The following is a 21,564-nucleotide window of genomic DNA, read 5'->3' as shown; positions in this document are numbered from 1 at the left end:
AACGATCGTCGTTCCGTTATTCTTTATTGAGATCCATTTAAGAGCCGGATTGGATTACCCAGGATTTCCTCCTTTTATTCCGATACCTTATTATGCAGCGTGTTTCACTGGTTCGTATTTTAGCGTTAAATGCGGCCATCTGATCGTCAAGCTGAAATAAATACATACATAATAAAACTACATCCAGAAATAACGCTGGAAATATATTGTGGAATTAAACGATTGATTTTCATTCCCCAATGTACAGCCGGTAAACAATTCCGACGAATCTGTGGTGGGAAAACTATTCCAAGAGCGCGCCGAACGCTACAATCAATATTATCTTGATGCTGGTCCCGCTGCACCTAATCTCGCACTTCGACTTTTTCGGCTTTCGAAAGTTTCCGAAGTTTCGTTAGTCGGACGAGCACGTGAACAAAGAGCGAGGATCAATCTCACGCCCGGGATAGGAAAGTGGGGTAAGTGGGTAGATAAGGGTGTGAGCCCGACGTCGGGCTGGCTGCCTAAGCGAGAATGTGATCACGACGGGGTGAGAGAGGGACCTCCAGCGGTCGGGGGAGGCAAAGGCGTGAGAAGTGGTGGGACTCGAAATTTTCCTCCCCTTCGCGCCCTCCGCGCTCTCGTCGTCGCCTCTCTCTTCCCTACTCGTCCGCCCCCGCACTCGCTCAACGCCGACAACCTCGCCGCGCCGCGCCGCCGCCTCCTCAGACCGCCTCATCCTGCTCGCCAGCCTCGTTTGGAGCACACGTGCCACTGACAGCAGTTAATTACACCGCCGCGGAGTCAAAGAGAGAGCGAGAGCAAGAATGAGAGAGAGAGAGAGAGAGAGAGGATGGAAGAAGGAGAGGTGCGCTAGGATAGGGGATAGGAGAAACGTAGAAACGGTGAGTTAGCGAGGAAGGAATAGTGCCCTGGACAATTGCATGCCGCCATCAAAAGTTGAAGTGACCGGAAGGACTCCCTCGGCGTCCTCTAGTATGCCGGCGTAAGCGGCCACGATTTCGGTGCGCCCACCACAAAGTCACCGGTTGGCCAGGGCCGGAACAAGTGGGCGCTTCGTCGGTGGACGTTTAAACTCGAATTGGTGCTGGGTGGATTCTCGCCGAGTGTTAATCCTAAATCATTAATAAAATTATGGTCAGGACGGGGAAAGGCGGAGAGAGAGAGAGAGAGAGAAGGAAGTAAGGAAGGAAGGAAGAAGAGCAGTGAGAAGTACGTGGAGCGTCATTTTCTTATAGACCTCTCCACGTAAAATATTCATTAATATACGCGAGGAGGGTATAGTTCAACCGGCTTTGTACTATTTATACCGCCTTTCATCTGATAATGATATAATTTCGCCATGACGTTTCAAGAGTGAAACTCACTCAGTAATACGATCGATTTGCACGAGTCCCTTTAGACCCCAGACTTCCACATCGAGAGGATACGGGTGTGTAACGGCGCACGGGGTCACAGTGTTCTCTTTGTGCCGCTTTGTATCGCGATGACAGTTGGTCACGTCAGGACGGGGCGAGAAATTAAACGTTTGCTCGACCCAATTCCTCCCGAGTGTCTGGCGAAGGTAATTGCGCAGCGAGCCGGCCTACGAGGAGAGGTCATGTCAAAACTTGGCGAAAGAGCCCGCAACCGGGAAAACAAGCAACTTTTAATTGGAAACCCGTACGGCGGATACTGCATGCAGCTTGCTTAGCCCGAAGACTCTCCGTTAGTTGAGGCGCGGTAATTAAGTGCGATTTCGCTCCCCGCGGCTCAGAAACGGACGATTAACCCTCGCCGCTGCATGTAATTCCGCTGCGTTGCACCGAAGCGAACATGATAACGCGCTGCGCGGAAGCTCGAGGGGAAAAAGTGCTCGAAACTGCCTTCTCGCAGCGGGGTGCCCGGCGACGCGACGCGATGCACAGCAACACGTTTCCGTTTTTCTTCCTGTGACATGGCTGGAAGAGCGCCCGGGTGTGAAAAGACTGCCTAAGAATAGGAATTCGACGTACGATGTCATCTACTAAAGTCAATATCGCGACTTCTCCACGCGCGATATATGATAATTTGTGCCTGATCTAATTTCATTTTCGATCCTTTGAGCGATTATTACTCAAAAAACCGAACCACACATCGTATGGTGAGTTTTATCGAACAATCATAAAACGAAATATATTTTCCCAGTTCCCTCTCTTAAAAAAAAAAATTGAGAAAATTGGTAGATGACTATTTTAAAATGTTGGAAATTTGAGAATTTGAGAATTTTCTACATTTTAAGAGAAAATGTAAAATGTGAGGAAATTGTGACTATTCAAAAAGATGGCTATTTCAAAGAGTAGATAATTACTTCAGAGAGAAGAGAAACAGTTTGAAACCAAGAGGAAGACGGACGTAAGAGGTACAAAGCGATAGTTATTACCGCATAATTCCGTAATGACGACAATGTTCCCGCATTATTTCATTGGCCGTAACAATCAGTCCTCTACGTTATCCCTTCAAAGGGGGATCACCCATCTATGCAGAACGTCTATCGGAAATCATGTTTGGAATGCACGAGTAGAATGCAGCGACCGTACGTACGTAAGCTCGAGTATGCGGAGAAGGAGCTCGCATACTATCTAGAAAGGGATAAACCGGAAGGTACAATGCGTCAGATCGATTTGTTCTCCTTTGATGTACGTATGAGCACAAGTCGCAGAAAAGATATACCTTACTATATACGTATGCTCTGAAAAAAACATCAGGACCCCAACTATAAAAATATGGTCAAACAGTAACTATTTCATGAGTATAGAAACTGAAATATTATAGTAGAAATATCCAGAATAACTAGAATTGTGTAGTTGTATCTCGATGAGTATCTCTTCGACGGACAATTTTGGAAAAGAACGGTATTTTTATTTTTAAGGCGTCATCTTCCGTGAGTGACTCGACATCGAGGAGAGACGCGTTTTTATTTTATCTTCGTAAAATTTATTCGCTCGAATTTTTCAGGTTCAACTCATAATCGTCAAAAAGTGTCGTTCTAGTATACTATTGTAGAACGTGGGACTTTTCTGTATGACGCGCACGTGTCGTGCAACAATGGCTTTAGATTTATGACTACTTTTTACCGATGTCCGGCTCCATTGTCCGTCGATTGACAGAGCAATTACAGACGAATTCCGAGGCATAGAAGAGTGATACGTATCAGCGACCAACGTGACAAAGCTGAGAGGATCCCTTTTGTTCCGAGTCTCTGCAAGCGCTCCTCGGCAAGTCACGCTTTACGCTTGTCAATCCACCGTTCATAAATTTGTGAACAAGGATTATAGACGAGGTCGGCTTTATCACGAGTTGATACCGAGCTATCCTCAGCAGATCACAGGCGCGTATAACAAAGTTACACCGTGACTTTATTATCCGCCCGACTGATCCGCTTATACGTGACTGTTTTACTTAAAGCGATTAAACTAATTTGTAGTCTTGTAATCGTTATAGGAGATAATCTCCCTGAGAGGAAAAAACCTTTACTCTTCTCGTTTTTCTAACTTATCTCATTACATAGTATTTTTACTAAGCTTCCTGCACTGAAAATCTAATTATATGACTGGAATAATTATAATTCACGGATACACACACACACACACAAACGAAAATTTATGTGTTATAAACTTTGTCGTGTGAAGTATAAGAGTCACACGCGATCGTTGCATTTTCAATCGAGATGCATGTCTACGCGCGATGCATACAACACGGTTCTCCGGTCACTTTTATATCACTCTTTTATATCACGCTCTTTTATATCACTGTGACTGTCTGTCGATATACTCTCCACCGCGAGATAAAGAAATCCGATACTATGGACAGCATTCGCATGCACATCCGCTAATGCGCATCCGTAAAGTATCCGTTGGATCATAACAACGGAGAAAAGAGGCGCTCTTTGTCCGTATAAATTCATGCGCGAGGAATATTGAGATATATTTTACTTCCCTTCCTCGAAGTCGCCCCACAGGCGAGTCACGGTGCAAGCAAATTTTCTAACCGCGTTTCCTTACGACGATCTCGCCGATGCCAGCTGGATCGTTACCCCAATTATACGTATCCCAATTATACGTATATATAATACGCAACAGCGCTGGTAATATTATCCATTTCCGATACTGTTCAGAGAATATCGCTATCCGTGGTTTTAGTGACAATGAACGTGACAGTCCCGAAGATGCCGTGTTTTCGCTGAATACCGATGAATTTTCAAGCACAACGAAATTAATCCGTTATCGTAACTGACCCCTCCGGTTAACGCGTCATGACAATTTGTCGCTTTGTGGGAAATTTGTCAGAGAAGTAACATAAAACTTGTCAGATAAAATAATATAAGTTTACGTACGCGCACTTTGCGCACATTTTACGTAACCGTACCTAGTGTTTAACTGTCCCTCCTTCTCTCTTTTTCTCTCTCTCTCTCTAATAATTTTATTAACACAAAGACGCGATCTCCTACATTCGCAACAAAGCTTTCATTCATTTATCTTTATCTATTTGAATAGTGCTAATTAAAATCAAATGTACATGAACGAAAAATTAGCGTACCTTGGGACAAACAAAGAATCTGTAATTACATATCAAAAAGTAGCTTTACCGTAGGAATGGTGCGCGCTCGAAGTGGTATTACCGCATGGCAAAGTCGTCCGTAGATAATTTCATTTGATTCGTTTAGCTCAAAGTACTTTTTTATACGCCCTCATTTAGTGAACGTTATCAAAGAGAGTCTCGTCGAGATTCCATCGCTCGGAACGAGCTCCATCCTTGCGAGGAGGAGAAGGGGAAAAAGCTGCTTAAAAGAACGACGATGACATAATTGATGGCATGATGGGCTGCGATTCGTTTCATTTAATAAAAAAGGCGAAATCCTTCGCCATTTCGACATCTGTGGGATATGATCGAAGACTCGCTTTCTTTCCTGTGCAAATGAATTGCGATATGTAACGGAATGCAGACATTATGAGTTAATAATTTATTACAGAAGATCTCTGTTGTCGATCAAACGCAATCCAGCATTGGTACTTCACTCATTTATTCAAATGTCGATTTGAGTAGACATTTTACAACCAATAACGGTCGACGTAATTATTTCACTGGTTAAAAGCCAGTCGAGAAAGCTGCCAAATAACGCTCGATGAAAGATGACGTTTAAAGTGCTGTGCTTGAATATAATATGAAAGAGCACGAATTCCATGAATAAATTATACGTTACTAATCGCGCGTGTTTTCTATTTCCGCCCGAACGTTGATTGCGCAGAGCCGTCATACATTTCACAGCGCAAACGGCACGAACGATTCCAAAATGTTTATCCCTCACTGGCAATAATAGCGCGGTGTGTAATAACAACGATGGCCTGAATGGCCCGGTTCGGCGAGTGTCTACTGGAAAATTCATTCAACCATCCGCTGTTCCCCCCCCCCCCCCCCCCCAATCTCTTTTTTCGATTCATTCGTGCTCGGCTAGCGAGAGGACACACGCGGAGTAGCAAATGGGCCTCTCGGAAACAATAGACAGGGCAACGAGCACTCGGAAATGGCCCACTTAATCGCCCCTCTACGACAATATATCGATACTGCTCCAACAGTGTTGCTTTTGTTGCCGGGGACAACGCGGATACCCGATATAATTGAGCCACAAGAGCTAGCCTCCACTTACTGCATCAACGGTGTCTGTAACTGGGGGGCCAGAGTGTATTGCGTCACAAGACACTGTATTTACCGATGCATCGTACGTATCCTATTACCGTGCACCCGACACTTTGTCCTTTGCCTTTGAAGTGCTCGCTCCCGCCGCACGATATTCCACGAGCACCACCGCAGAATCACCGTCAATTTTCCGCGATATCGTTATTACGTAAAATCGCCCCGCGATTCACGACGCCGACCGAGTCGTGATCTCGCTCGTTCGCTGTCTCTCGCGCTATCGTCGTCGCGTCTCCGAAGTTTCGTGAACTTTAAACGAAAGAAAGAGAGAGAGAGAGAGAGAGAGATAGAACTCTCTCGCGGTTTAATTGACCAAAAAGCACGATCGAATTCGCAACGCTGGCGAATTCGCCGTGGTGCAACGAAGCCACCCTCCTTCGATTTTTCTTAGCCCTCGGGGGTTATTTTTCTCTCTTTCTCTCTCACTCGGCGCCGGTCGAAATTGAAATTCCGCTCGAGTATATCGATCGAGCCGCGCCGTTTAGCGCGACCTCGTTGTCCCTTTGAGGGAGCCAGCCCGAGGTCGGCCCGTGCACTTACAGCTGCGGCAGATTGGGCCGCCTCGGTTACACCTGCAACATGGTACCGTCGCGTTGGCAGTCGGGTCAATCGTTTGCCTCATCAGCCGGGAATGCGCCCGGCGACGTTGCTTGTTAGCGGTGCGCCTCCGTAAACGAGCGTCGCGTTGCGCCCGGTGGCGACCCTCCCGCTCCCGGCGTGATAGATATATCATATATTAAACCGCGCGTGTATATACCGTTCCACGTGATACATAATGGTCCGTATGTGCATTTCCGCAGTCGACCGTGCGGGAAGCCGGCTATCGGCAGCGGTGCCGCTTCGTTCCGGACGTTGCTCCTGACGATGCACCTCCGAGCGCATCTGTGTGCATACGTTAGAGGTGTACACACACGTAGCTCTTAATGCATAAACCAACGTACATAAGCGTGCTGCAAGGAGACGTGTAATTCTGACGCTCGAAATAGATATTTCATGAAACGGCTCCCGCGGGAAACCAGCGGGGCGGGAGATATCTTAGGATGACCCGCGGTCGGGACACCCTCCAGCCGTCGTCCGCGTCGATCTGTCGGAACGCCGATTGCAGCCGGCGCTCTCTACGATTCGCTCTTCCTACGATCGACGCGTCGCAAGGGAAGGTGGCAGGACGTGAACGGAAAGGTGAGGTCGTGACCCGAATAAACGAATATGCCTTCTGTCCGATTAAAATGAAGGAAGGACGCGAAAATGATGTGGAACAGTAACGGCTGCGCTTGATCTCGTTCCTATTCTGAGTTTCACGCGAAGGCCCGCGCGTCAAGGAACGTTGTTTCTCGTGACGTTAACTTACGTACGAGCGACAGAATCGCGGGCGTATGCGGAATCCCCGAAGTCGTTCTGTCAATTACACCTGTTGCAACGCCATTTGCATCCGATCGCGAAATCGCAATCTTCGCGCTCGCAAACGGCGAGAAACGTTTAATGTCGCGCCTATCGGACATACCTCCCGCTCGTAACATAGGTAGATAGGTAGGTAGATAGGTAGATGGGTAGGAGGGATAGGTAGGTGCAAAGTGCTTTATGTGCAATTGCGCTTTATTGCGTGTCCCACAGCACCGGGATGACTATCGCTTCCGCGACTAGAATTTCATCCCTCTTTCCTGTCTGTCTTACCTCCGGCAACGGTGCAGTCGACGGATTGTCCCATAGGCGCACTTGACGGAGTACCCGCGTTCGCAGCATGTAACATAGGCAAAGCGATCGTTACGCAAGCCACAATGTCGGAAACGAAGGTGAGGCTTAATGGAACACGCAGTAATGGCGAAATGCGGAGGCTTCACGACTGACGAGCGAACGATTCTCTGTATATCACGTCCTACAAAAGTCGGTTGCACCGGCAAATCAATCAAATCCCGCTCGTTGCCCGTCGGACGTTATTCATTTCGGAAGGTGTGACTCCCCCGAAGAGTCATTCTAAGTAAATCGACCGAGAAATTTCTATCGTGTAGCCGAGTGTACACAATCGTGTCTGTTATTAATCGGTCTTTTAATAAAACTAGAATAATATGAAAATAAAAATTAGCTCCCACAGCTAAAAAATCTAGGCGTGGTAACTAAATTTCAGTTGTAATTACATAAACAGCTAGTTTTTTAGCTGTGGGAACTGATTCTTTTTTTCCGCGAATGATTTCAATAATTTTGAGAATCGACTTGTTTTTTTTTTTTNTTTTTTTTTTTTTTTTTTTTTTTTTTTTAAGAGAAGGATAGTGTAATAATAGTAGGGATTGTGTAATCTGTAATGTATGATCGCAGACGCGATAACTGAATGCCTAACCTTCCGGTGCGGCACAATTTTTTGTCATAATGCATGTGCATGCACATGTACGCGCGCATACGGACGGATTTACAAGTGGGACGGGTAGGCCGAATGAATGGGCTATTGTGATGTCGAGCTTTTAATAGCCCTCTGGGCGCCGGAATGATGTAATGTCGAAGAATAGGCGCGAGGGGGAATCTCTTGAGCAATAATTCTCGCAATCTCGTAATTATTCCTGAAGCCTATTGTATTCCGGTGCGCAGGTCGAACTGAGCCGAGTTAAACGGCAAGGTATAAACGCGCGCGCGCGCGCACGCTCGCATGGCTAGAAATTACAGGGCAAAATGCGCACTTTACGAGCGTTTACCCTGAAGAGCCCTCTGCGGTTTTACATGCGAAGAGCACGGAATTTGCCGCGAGCGTGAATTAATTTTGAACGATTAACCTGCGAACTGTTCAATTTCTTCGCTCCCTCCCCTCTCTCTCTCTCTCTCTCTCTCTCGAATTCGTGTTGAAAAGTCGTCGTTTGGAGAAAATCCGGAGCTGAAACGACGATTGAAAGAAATAAAAGTAAAACTTTTCAATAGTAGCGCTCGATCTCGTCCGACAAGTGGACGTGCACAACTTACCGAAAGACCAGGAAAACGAACAAACTACCTTGTTGTTGAAATTTTGATAAGTAAAAAAAAATGATACCGTTGTTTTACTGCGTACGCCCAAACCAAAACTAAAATAGACCAAATAATAATTAAACATTACATTTCTAACGCGTCCCATCCTTATTATTATTATGATTATTAAATATTAATAATTATAGGGACACTATATGTGTGAAAATTTACATATTTCGTGCGAGGCTGAAAACACTGATGATTAATAATAAACAAGAAGTACTTTTCAACACGAATTCGAGAAAGAGAGAGAGAGAGAGAGAGAGAGCGGAAGGGGGCGAAGTAATAAACAAGAACATCAGTAATATTCTAGCTTAAAACGTTTATTATAAATTTGGAACAATTATTTATACATCTATAATATCATCTTACTACGGCAATTATAATTATTAATTCATCGTCAGTCATGTTATCAGTAATTTAATAATCTCCGCCGTTTCTCAAAACTATTTCTAGCTTTCGCGAGAAATTATCACGGCGAATTTCACTCGCCCGGCATTTCCGATATCGCGCATTTAATGCGACTCACCTAGCCGCGATCGAAAATGTCCACCGATCGTAAATTGGATATCCGGGAAATAATATCTTTTTTTTTCTTCGCTTCTTATCGCCGGGCAATATTGCCGGCACTAATACGTCGGCCAATGTTAACGACTGATATTTTCTCGCGGTGCGGCACGAGATGAAACCCGCTCGAACCGTATCCGGTAAATTTCCCGGTGAAATTTACCGTGCAACGTGTACCGGAAAATGTCGCGGACTGGCGGTGCGCTTTGCGGCGAAAATATTTGCCACTGCTTTTTCAATGTTTTCCACTCGCCCGACCCGTGTGTATGTGTGCGTGCGTCGGCGTGTACGCCAGCGTTCGCACACGTGTGCAAGCACGTGTAGTAGGGACACATACCTGCTATTCCATGACGATGGAGAGAACGCGTTCTCTCGCTGCCGGGTTTATCTCCATTGTTTTTCAGGCGAATAAACGCGAACGTTCTCATTTATTGCCGTCGCCATGTCAAGATAGTAAAAGTCTCTTAAACCACGGCCGGATCTCCCGGGAGTACAGCCAAACCGGGCGACCGGTTTTTCGACTTTGTAAGCGCGTCACGATACGGCTATTTTTCGGACGCTGAGATCCGCCGATTTCATTTGAAGCTCGCCGTAATTCGCTCGAAATTAGTTGCGTTTCGTGAAAAATATNGGGGGGGGGGGGGGGCGGATTACACGGTCTCGAGTGAACGCGACGTGGATCTCTCTAATGATGCGCGCAACAAGCAGCATACGCGGAGAGTCTGCCGTTCCGAGAGAGCGCTAGTTAGAACTAAAATATTCAAAATCGATGAATAAATTGCACCGTGCTGCGCGATACATCCCATAACTTCCGCGACAATTGCAATTTCATTTCGCATTTCCGCAACGCGCCGCTCATATTTTGCCTGTCCGAAATTGCTTTTGACAACAACAGTGCCGCGCCGGCAAATTTTCGCCGATCAGTTCGATCACGTCGGGGAATAAGAATTAATTTGCAATTAGGTCAAGCCAATCGATGAACCTTCATGCAAAGGACTTTTTTTCATGGCTGCGAGCAAATATGCAAACACGCCTGCAACTTGGCCGCATGATCGTCCATCCCCTCCCCCCCTCCCCGTATTCCCCTCCCCCCATTAAACTTTTATAAAGAGATTATAAATATGATCGGTAAAAAATCCTGATATGTTTTGTAAAGCGAGGAGAAAATATCCGTGCGCGGAATTATTTACCTTTCTCCGCTTATTGAAAATTCAACTCTTGCTAATTACAGATGCTTCGTTAAGCGTTAATATTTATTAGCTCGCAATATGTACGGAGATATATTTTTGATGAAAACAACGGCATTTTCATTAAAAACGCGAGCAAATAAAATGAGATTAACATGTTTCACCGCATTAACTATACCTTTAAATAAGCAATATCGCGGAATTACAGGAAATTCACTTCAAAATTTATAATAGCGTACATTTTAACAAGCTCGTTCGAGATAACAGGGCGTAACGGACAATTACGGTAACCTTCCCCCCTTTTTATTTTTTTTTAACTTCGAACGTGCGCAACACCTGCGCAATTTGTTTTCGACGTTACAGAGCTACGGGATCATCCAGCTATATAAAGTTATATGCGCTCGTGTCGAATAAAACAAAATTCAATTACGCAAACTTGGTGTAAAAAGGACAACAATTAGAGTCTCGCGGGAATAATTGTTTTTCCAATTGACGTTGTTTATTTGCAAAGAGCAGGAGACGCTCGTTACATTCTTTATCCCTTTAACATCACGTTACAAATAGCATCCGTTATAACGACCTTTCGGAGAGAGAAACCGATTTTCCGAAATTCACAGTACGCAGACTCTGCCATCGCGACACGAGAGTCTTCGATTAACACGTAATAGGCGAAAAAAAGCTCGCGGGTCGCGCGCATCCGCTATTTCGGCGCAAACTTAGTGCCGCGTTCCGGGAACGATTTGCCATGCCAACCAGAAAATTGGGGAAGTTTCCGCATTCCGCCGGGATTTCCGCACGGATTTCGGGCCGCGCGTGTACTGATTTCCGAAATATTCATATTGGCGCCGACTGCCGCGAAATTTATACGCGGCACATCGGCCGAATATAATGCGCACGAATTTCTCGTATGCATCGTACTCATCGGCGCGCACGCGATCACGCACCGTATTCGCCGGCTGCGCACGTGCGCGCTCACGAGGCGGGAAATGTTCGACGCGGCTCGATTATGCCGAAAACGTAGATAGGATGACCCGGATGCATCGATGTGCCTGCGGGAGGAAAAAAAACAGTAACACGAACGAGGCTCGTTGAAACGTGCGAAATTTTCCTCCGTCGTTTTCCGTTCCACTTGAAAAATCGTCGCGACCCGTCCCAGTTCCCGGAATCGTGCTGTATTCCATTGATTAATGGAGAGAGAAAGAGAGAGAGAGAGAGAGAGAGTACTGTATTTTTGTTTATATTTTATTTATACTTTTTTTTACACGTAGACAAAATGATTTTATTGTGGTAGCGAAACTAACGTTACTACTGCACATTCGTCGCGACAGCAATTAAGTTTAATTGGCATTATTATTACCAAGTTGGCAAATTATTCGTAATTAGAATAAAAACAGTTTCGTTACTAGGATAGAAAATTTTGCTGAGCGAATTTGTCCTCAGGACGTGTTAATTTACGTGTTAAATGTTAGGACAAAATAATATTTTCCTCTCCTACGTTTACTAATTTGTTCTTGTAGCAAAATAATTTATAGATTCAACAAATATATTCACAACAGCATTGCAACAGCGTAAAGTTTGCTGTTCAAGAGAAAATTATTTTTCTCTATGTCTGTATTCTCATTTTCGAAAGGTTCACACACATAAAGATAATTTTTGAAAAACATCACCCTTTCGCAAGAGAAGCTAATTGTGAGCGAAACAACGATGCGAGAAATACGAGGTTGTAATCATAAATTTTATACCATCCCATCATTTCAAAAAAATTAAACTAGCAATTGAGTTACTGAGGGATTAGAATCCTAAATATAAGTAGAGAAGTGCAACTGAATTTGATATATTGAAAGTCTACCATTTGCATGATGACACTTGGAGTAAGCGAGTAAAGAAATGAGAGAAAGAAGATAAGTGAAAGATAAGTGAAAGAAAAAAAGTTAGGTTGCAAGAAATTAATCTCAATAATAAATCTAAGTAAGAATATTCTCTCCATAATTTGCAGCTATTCGTTACAATCCAACACATCAAGAAAGAATTTTATCGAATTATGATATATTAAAAACATATAATAAAAATATAACTTATTGAGATATTATTCTTAGTCGTGGTTAGCAAAAAAAAATGCTTCGATCATGTAATTCAGGTAGCCAATTAAAACTGACTTTTTCTATCGTGCTTCTTTATTTATATCTAAGATTTTATTAAAATTCTCTTAATATTTGGGAAATGTAACCGATGCGTGGAGCAAAAAGAGAAAAGCGAATGGTGAACGTGGAAAACGCGTGGTAATAGAATTGTGAACGGAAAAAGTATTGTTGTTAACATTGCTAAGTCGAAACTGCAGATGCGATGACTTGTATCATTCTTTACAGCATCTGTGTTATTTTTCCGAATGATTTATTTCAGATAAGTGTATTCCGCGATATTTTCGCGCCGTTCAAAATCTATTACGCAAAATCCCTCACGCGCTGTACTGCAAATAGGACGAGAGCAGCGTTCATCTGTCAAATCGGAAGTGCGGATAATGAGCTGGCGGGCCGAACAACAGTGTCGGGCGGCATTCGAAACATCGGTTAATTTGGGGTAGCGAATCAAGTGCACGTCGAATCTGCGGTAACAAGACAAACGAGCGTGCGCGGCGTGGTTTCGATCATCGGTTGAATGTCAGACTCCCGACTGCCGACTGCCGAAACTAAATCCAGACGGACTGCGAGATGAAACCGATCCGGTTTCCGATGCGCCGCGTCATTTCCTTCGAAATAGACAACTGAAACGCGCGCGAGCGCGCGGGGTCCATTAGCCATTAGGGCAAATATGTTCAGGGACGGCTCTCCGTCCGTACCAGGATCTCACGCATAAACGCACGTCAAAGGATCTCGTGGATTATTCTGGATTGTTTAGCGCTAACTTCGATTCAGCTTCACGGTTCGACTTTGATTTATCCGTGACAAAAAATGCGGGTCGTAATATTCGCGCTGTCTAAGCAACGAAAATTTCCAGAATAAGTAGGACGTAATTATCCACACTCTATTTATAAAATTATATATATTAGAAAATATATACAAGATTCTATTTATAAAATTCATTCAATTATAAAAATAGTAGAAAATATATAAACATTTTATTTTTCAATAGAGTCCCCTTGATTTTCAAAGCACTTAGCCGCAACGTGTCAACAAGTTCTTTTATCCCTTCGGGAGAAAAAAATTACTACCAACCTACGCAAATTTACAAGTGTGGATAATTCTTGACTCACCCTCATCGTACAATGCATCTTGGTAAATAAAAGTCGCTCATGACCGTCTTTCAATTTTGCCTTCAGCTTGTCGGGAAGTATTCTCGCGGAGGTTACGACGTTTCACACTACGCGCAAAGAGAGAAAAAGAAAGGGAGAGAGGGAGAGAGAGAGAGAGAAGGGCAGACCCCTATCAGTACCGCGATTTTATTCTTACCTTGTTCGACCAGAAGTAATTCACTCGTGAAGTTTCGCGTGACTCTGGAAACAAAGTTAAAAATGGAGAAGCGGCGGTGCTCGGAAGTCGAACGCGCTCTCGTTCGGATCTTGGAAGTTTTCCACGTCAAGAGAGTACCCTTAGCGCGAGACAGTGGAATAAATAAAATGGGGAGAGAAGTGACTCGTAACCGGAGACTGGACCGGTGGAGGACCAATAAATTTCTCGCGTTTGGAAACCGTTCTTTTGATGGGACATTAATTAAATGACGCGTCGATGTTATCGCTGCGCGACGCGTTCGCATGTACAGGGAGAAAAGCCCACGATCAATGCTCCCTGGCGTGGAAGAGGGATTATTTTCTTTTCGATGTCTCCCGCGGTCGATTTCGTAAATAGGCGCCGATTTCAACACTTGAAGTGGAAAGAAAAGAAGAAAATAGGAAAAACAAATATTTCCGAGTATGTGTGTGTGTGTGCGACCTGAAACGCGAGACCTCTGCCCGAGCGGCGTTCGGAGGAGAGAGCGATTTAACGTTCGCGATTTGGAAAATTAGTGGCGTGACTGCGCGCGCTAGCCAGCTATGAATAAATCATAGGATATTTATAACTCCTATTAGCGCGTTGATCTATGTTACGATTAATCGTGCGGAAAGCTGCGTAATAGCGCTACCCGCTTTTACTCGCCGCCTCATTAATATTGATACCTCGGAAGGTCAATAGTACTCAGGAGAAACTCGGTAATCTGCGCGTACCTATGTATCTGTTCAACAGAGAGATTATTCCTTTGATGCTATTATATATATACGACACGTATTATGCAATATCGGCGTTATTTTGTTATTTCTCGTCGCGCGGCAACATCCCCGACATTAGTTACTTCACCGAGGAGAGCCCGCAAATTCGCGCGGATCTCTTTGTCCGGCATATCGACCGGATAAAGTTCCGCGAATAAAGTCATCCAAATTGCGCCGCTCGGTCTGCTCTCGCGGAACAAATCGGATTAGAATAGAAATGGCCGTTTCTCCGAGGCCGAGCGGAGCGAATCAAAACTTCGTTGGCGTAGGTAATCTTGAGAGAAAAATCTACCGGCCTTTTAACGAGCGGGAGAGTCCAGCGCGAGAGTAACACGCACGGTGCCTCATAATTACATTTTCCCTGGTCGAATGCTGGCGTCCGGTTCTTGTTACAACATACGTTTCGCCCGCGTTATGACCGCGCTGGAAATTTATGACCACTAAAACGCCTCGCCGCCGGCGAACGCCTTTCGTTATTCCGCGAGTCCCTTTAATTAAACGAGCGGCGTCCGCGGCCCTTCGTCGTGCATTTTATGCAACTACACGTGCAACCGGCGGCTCTCCTCTCGTTCATCCGCAGAATCATCATGAACTCATCACTGACACAATCGCTGATGTCGGCACAATTACAGCTTTACGGTCACGGGATGCATTCTGCGACAGACCAATATCCACTCCCCCGAGGCAGCTTAACTCGCTCCTTGAGGGACCGTGGAGAATTATTGACTTGGTGCGACGAAGGTCATCGCGCTGGAACTTCGGGGAAGAGAATTCACGAAGATAAACATTGGGCGCGTAAGGACTAGTATCCATCTGTCCGTTTTCTAACAAGGACATTTGGAATATTGTGCCCTCAGCGACGCAGACTGCATATTGAAATGATCCGCATCCCCTTGATTCGCAGAAACGTTTCTTCCCACGACCGTTCGTAGCTCAGCCGTTTCTTTTTACTCGCGCAAGTTTCGGACAGTTTCGCTCGTGTCGCCTGCGAATACGAGGGAGGGTTAATTACGCTGGCATCGCGATGCGACCCTTCTCGCATGAGCGTAGTGTTACGGAACGCTATTGTTTATTACCGGCATCATTAACCCTTGGCGCTTAATGTTATGCGACGAGGTAACTTATACCCGAGCCCTGCGTGCCTGACAAACAGACTCGGTGCCGGCCGCGGTAAGTGTCGTTAAACGTTAAACGAGAGAATGCGTAACTTGATCGGCGACTGTGTGCTGCAACCGCGCGTGACCCCTCGTATTATCTCGCTCACGTGCTCCGCGAATCGATCCCCCTCCCTCCGCTCGCAAATCAAAATCTAATGGGATCGCAGGCGCGGAACGCATATTATAACGGCACGGAAAAGAACGAGCCTTTGTGCCGCTCCCCCCCGCGAAAATGAGAAAGCTCGGTCGCAGTTCGGTCGATCGAAAGGAGAGAGAGAGAGACGCGAAGAAAGAAATATTTCCCCACAATCTGTATATTCATCGAGTTCGAAGCTCTGGGGGCAAAGATCTAAAAACAATCGGGAGAGGGGACGCTCTCAAAGGGTTAATTACAGCTTTCGTCGGGCGGTTCGACGGACGATATCGAAAAGCGAGTATCAAGAAAGAGACGGTCAATATCGGCGCGCCGAGGAGGCGGCCGCGGAGGAGCACATGCTCGATCTTTTATTCATGTCACGTCGGCCGGAACCTCGCCTCCGTTCTTCCTGTCTTTCCGCGTGTCCAAACTGCATTCGGACGCGACGCGTCCACGACGTGTCATTTCGAGCGATAACACGGGCTTGTTACGACACGCGTGACACGTGGACCGCCGGCGGCGGTGATGCGACCTCGACGCTCCGTCACGTACGCGAGACGCGGATGCACTCCGCGCAAATGCACACACCTCCCTTATAAATACGGCAGTTACGCCGGTAAATCTTCGTTCGCCGCACGTTGAATGAGGGAATAAATCGGGGATCGAGGGTTTCATGAGTGAGAAATGACGCGGATGATGACTCTCCGCAGCGTCAGTCGTTCGTGACACGTTCACTGTCACATTGATTTCCGCCGGTCTAAAAAGAATCAAGGGGATTCCACACACACACACACACACACATATATATACTTGAAAACTTTACCGACAGAATACTGATTTTTTTCTCTACACAGTTTACGCTTTATTGGTCGGATAGAATTGTTAATGTTTTTACACAGCGAAAGTACGCGCGATAATTGGAGTATTGCTCAGTATGTGGCGAAAATGATTGAAAATTTCCACGTGACATTTATAGCGGTAACGCGGAGAAAAATATTTTGCCGTCACAGCAAATCGTTAGTTATTATAGAGACAGAAAAATTGTGTACAGCAAAATGATTTGTTAAGAGTATTAATTGCTATTTTGTATACTTGATATATGGACAGTAAAATAATCGGCTATGCCAATTAAGTTTTATCGTTGTCACAACGACGTTTTGCTACAACAGCAAAATTATTTTCCCATGTAACAAATCCTTTCGCTGTCCCCATAGTAATTATCAATTAGTTGTACCGCACTGAGAAAAAATTAGGAAAATTCCGAAGAACATTTTTGTGCCTTTTTAATAGAATTTAGAGGCCTAAAAAGATACGAAAAGTTTGCGGAAAAACATTTACACATCTTACTTAGATTTTCCGTTAGATGAAACGGATGTACCGGGCACTCGTCGCTTTCATTTATATCGCACTTATATTTATATTAGATCTATATGTACGAGAAATACAAAAAGATTATCGTGTCAGTGTTTAAATGACATAACATTGTGAGGATCGCTTCTATGTTATTGACGCTTATGCAGTTCGTTTTTTGTCAAAGAAAATTGCCTCCGAATGCCGCAAGGCGCGGAGTTATGCAACCTCCTTGCACTTTCTCCAGAAAATATACGCATATTGCGAACGAGCACGTGCGAGCCGACGAAAAATATGGACGGGAGAAGGGAAGATAACGAGCTATTCGTCGGCCATCGCGCTCGCATTCGGACTCGAGATATATCGAGAATTAATTTTACAGCCCGTTCGTTTTCGTTTGTGTCTGGGCTGGCGTATTCCTTGTTTTCTTTTCCCCGTCGGCGCGTGTGGCGCATATCTATGCACAAAATGCTTCCATCGCATCGCTGATTTGCGTTACAAGAGTTTTTAATCAAACTATGCATAAGCAACACGCGGGAGGGGCTCTTTGAGCGCTCGAACTTTTTGGCACAGCAACACCTGCATTTACTTTCTGATATAATTTACAACGCTTTAGATAAGACAAAACCAAAAGACACGGTAGATCGGACGCATCGGGAAATTGCGATGACTTCCGGGACGTCGGGAAAGTTTACGACCGGCGAATCGAATAATGAGAGGGTCGCGACGGGCTCCCTCGAAACTTGGCAATTTCGCATCTGCACGCGGCTTTTTATGCGCCGGGCAATGCGGGCACGGCGCAATGAGGCGTCGCGTCGCAACCGTCACTCGTTACTCGCCGAATTATTTATTCTACGCTCGTCAATATTGAATTTGCCGCTATTATTGAAACATCCCGCTGGTAATTCGCTTCAACGCGCGCGCGCGCACACCGCCCGTAATCGCCGAATCCGCTTAATTTCATCAGAATCGCTGGATCGAACCGACCGGAAACCGCGCATCTCCTAAAAGCATCGTTAATCCCCCGCGATTTGCGCACGCTAGAAACTCGCCGGTAATCGCTCGCAATTGCGATATTATTTCCGCGACTACACAGGGTGTCCGATAATTTACTCGGGAGCGATCGATAGCTGGGCGAAATCAAGCGAAACTTTCAAAGGTTCGGTTTAAAGAAGAAAGAGAAAGTTCTGTCCGCTGCGGTGTTTAGCGGTAATATTTGGCAATCCTGCCGTCGATTAGCGTTAGTAACGTGTCTTGAACGCTGACGCCGGTGTCTAATAAACCACGCGACATTCACGATAATCTAATGTCCAACGTTGGCCGAATAACTCCGAAGTTGCTCGCTCGCCAATTCCCCGTCCCTCAATATCAGCCGAAACTTCGGCCATTACTTCCCGGATCTGCGTCATGAAATACAAACATTAAACGTGAAGTCGCTCGTCGCTCTGCGCGCTACGTCACCCGTCTGACAATGAATACTACAAACGTGGGCACTTCGCATTGAGGTTTATGCAGCGAAAGTAGAAGTGGACGTGCAGACGCGTGGATATAAAATGCAAAACGCGAAACAAATTGACAAAGAAATTGCGTCATGAAAGTGCGACCTGGTTATCCAGGTGCATTTACATCCGCCTAAACTGAAGCGCTCTAGTCCCGTCGTACATAATAAAGTATCTGATATTTATATATGTACACAGCGAGAAAGATTAACGTGACAATGAACAAACTGAATGCGTTCTGCTTGAAAGAGAAACAATTTCTGATCCGAAGAACATATTTTCATAAATATCGCTAAATCATTTTAAGAACATATTTTCGAGACTTGAAATTTGGAATAAGTGGGAAAAAAAAGAGATCGAAAATTTTGAAGTCTTTAAATGGAGAAACCCTCTTGATTCGACTAATCTTTCTTCTCTGTGTACGAAAAGCATTTAACAAACAGCGGGTGAAATACTTAGGATAAACATTCGTCCGCGCGAAGAAATGACTTTTCACTGACGCGTAAGAATTTCTTAAGGTTCAGCGGAAGATCTATTTCTATCTTGGTGACATTTCTCCATAAATAACCGCCGATGTCTATCTTAGAAGTCAGCCGAGCGCGACTCACGCAATATATTTCTAGCGAAGCACCGCCGGATATTTCAGAAGATCTGTCAAGCAGATACTTCTGTTCCCATTGCTCGAAAGCGCGTCGCGAAGTTGAAAATTTAATCGAGTGCCAGCGAAGTAATACATACAGATCTGGGTCTTTTCGTCAAAGGTGGTTGCTTCGCCGGCCGGCTAATAAATAATGCTCGAAGATTCGTAGTATTTTTTGTAGGACTCCAGTTTAAAAACAATTTACGCCCTGTGCTTATTTGTTTCTCTTTAAGTAAAAAAACACCGAAGAAGGCGGAATTATGCATTCGACGTTCCCCGAGAATGCAAAATACTGTCTGTTTCATAAACATGATAATTGACTCACTTAGTAAAATCTGCGATGTCTTGCGTTGCAATTGTACGTAATCTAATATATCAGAATAAGTCACGCGGGATGCGCACAGAAACGCGTACACGTATATGCAAACGCGGAGATGAGCGTTACTAAAAAATGCACATAACGTGCGAACAGAATAGACAGTAATTACTGTAATTTTCATTTTCTCTTTCGCGCATGCGTGAACACTGTCTATGCATTTGCCTATATCTTTAATTAATTTTCCTCACCATTTATCGTAATATTTTTCACGCGCTTGACAAGATCCTCACACTCAAAAAAAGCTCAATAAACGAAATATATATATATATAGAATAGATTCATCTATTTAATTATTATGTATACTGGCAATAATAAAAGTGTGAAATAAAATTCGCGTTTCAGGTAACTTGGATCAGACGAAAAGACAGACTACTACTCACAGTAGGCCGAGGTACTCACGCTTTAGATACGCGTTTCGTCGTCATGCCTGACTGGAGTCTCTTAATCAAAAGTGTCAAGCATGAAGATGCGGGCCTTTATGAGTGTCAGGTAACGCCTATATGTAATGTCGATACACGAAGGCACGCCACCGTCGCAATCAATATCACGGCGGTAAAAAGGAGATTGCAGAGGCTCGCGCTGTATGTTTCTGCGTTGCGACGATAAGCGTAACATCACTCGCGGAAGACATTGGACATGTACGCACGACTACGTCTCTCCCGAGATGAATATAATCAGTTAATGAATTTAATGTCCCGAGTAACGTGCAGTAAAAACTTGACGATTTTATCAGAGCAATGCAGAGAATAATCGCTCACTTCACGTTTAGAATTATGCAACGCAAATTCCACTTAGCGTTCAATCTTCTTCATACAAAATTATCCCTTAATTTATCCGAAACTCTCGCGACACGCTGGAGTTTAATTATCATTTTAAACTTCACGATCGTATCTTCTATTTCGAAATTCTTGGAATCTACAAAAGTTTCAAGCCTCTTTGGTATTTCTCGAGCGTGGCACAATCGTATTTATCCCGAAAGAAAATGATTTTTTTATACCAATGTTTAGATCCCTATACTCCGAAGTAGCGGAAAAAGTGGTAAATTTAATTAATTCTGTTTCTAAAATATCTTGTTTTCGTGGTCAATGTTAATTTTCTCAACCGACAATTATCACTCTGCCGATGACCGATAAATATAATTTATTTTTCGTATTTAACACAATTTTTCTTCTCTCTCCTGTTCTCTTCTGTTCTTAGACGAAATATTATTTCCTCCAAATAATACTGTTTTTTTTTACCAAACAACATGGTTTACTCTAGTGAAACAAAAACATTTTCATTCAAACAAAATGATATTTGACAATAAATTATGTTGTTTATATATTCAACAAACCCAAGTCAAACAAACACGTATATTAAACCCAAAGAAACCTTTTTCTCTTACATTGCGCGCGCCAAACAGAGAGTAGTAACGACCGAACATGGTCAGGCGAGTAGTAATGTATTCGTTATGATCAGCCGATATTAACGCAAAAGACAATTATTTATTGAGTACTCGACGATACATACATCAATATATTAAAAAGATATATTCCATATGGATAAAGTTTGACGAATCTAATCTGTAACAGACAAACCAAAAGCGTTTTGATCGATGGAAATAAAATGTCTGGTTGTTTTGGGTCAAATTCGGTTTCTACAACCTGAAAATTCTGTTTCCTTCGACCAAAATGCATTTGCTTTGCCCGTTTATTTCAGATAAATTCAACCGG

At 44.3% G+C, this 21,564-nt stretch overlaps 1 protein-coding gene across 3 annotated transcripts in view; it reads left to right on the top strand.

Moving 5' to 3' along the window:
• Nucleotides 1–21,564, top strand: part of LOC106740942 (titin-like) — a 104,831-nt gene that overhangs the window by 79,351 nt on the left and 3,916 nt on the right. For all 3 annotated transcript variants that reach the window (XM_014612431.1, XM_014612432.1, XM_014612430.1), the window contains one exon: nucleotides 20,195–20,341. In XM_014612431.1, the coding sequence (XP_014467917.1) occupies nucleotides 20,195–20,341 (147 nt within the window). The remainder of the gene's footprint in view (nucleotides 1–20,194; nucleotides 20,342–21,564) is intronic.

The sequence above is a fragment of the Dinoponera quadriceps genome, unplaced genomic scaffold, assembly GCF_001313825.1.
Source record: "Dinoponera quadriceps isolate SergipeBrazil2010 unplaced genomic scaffold, ASM131382v1 scaffold397, whole genome shotgun sequence".
In the NCBI taxonomy this organism is placed as follows: Eukaryota; Metazoa; Arthropoda; class Insecta; order Hymenoptera; family Formicidae; genus Dinoponera; species Dinoponera quadriceps.
This window is presented reverse-complemented; position numbering and strand designations above follow the sequence as displayed.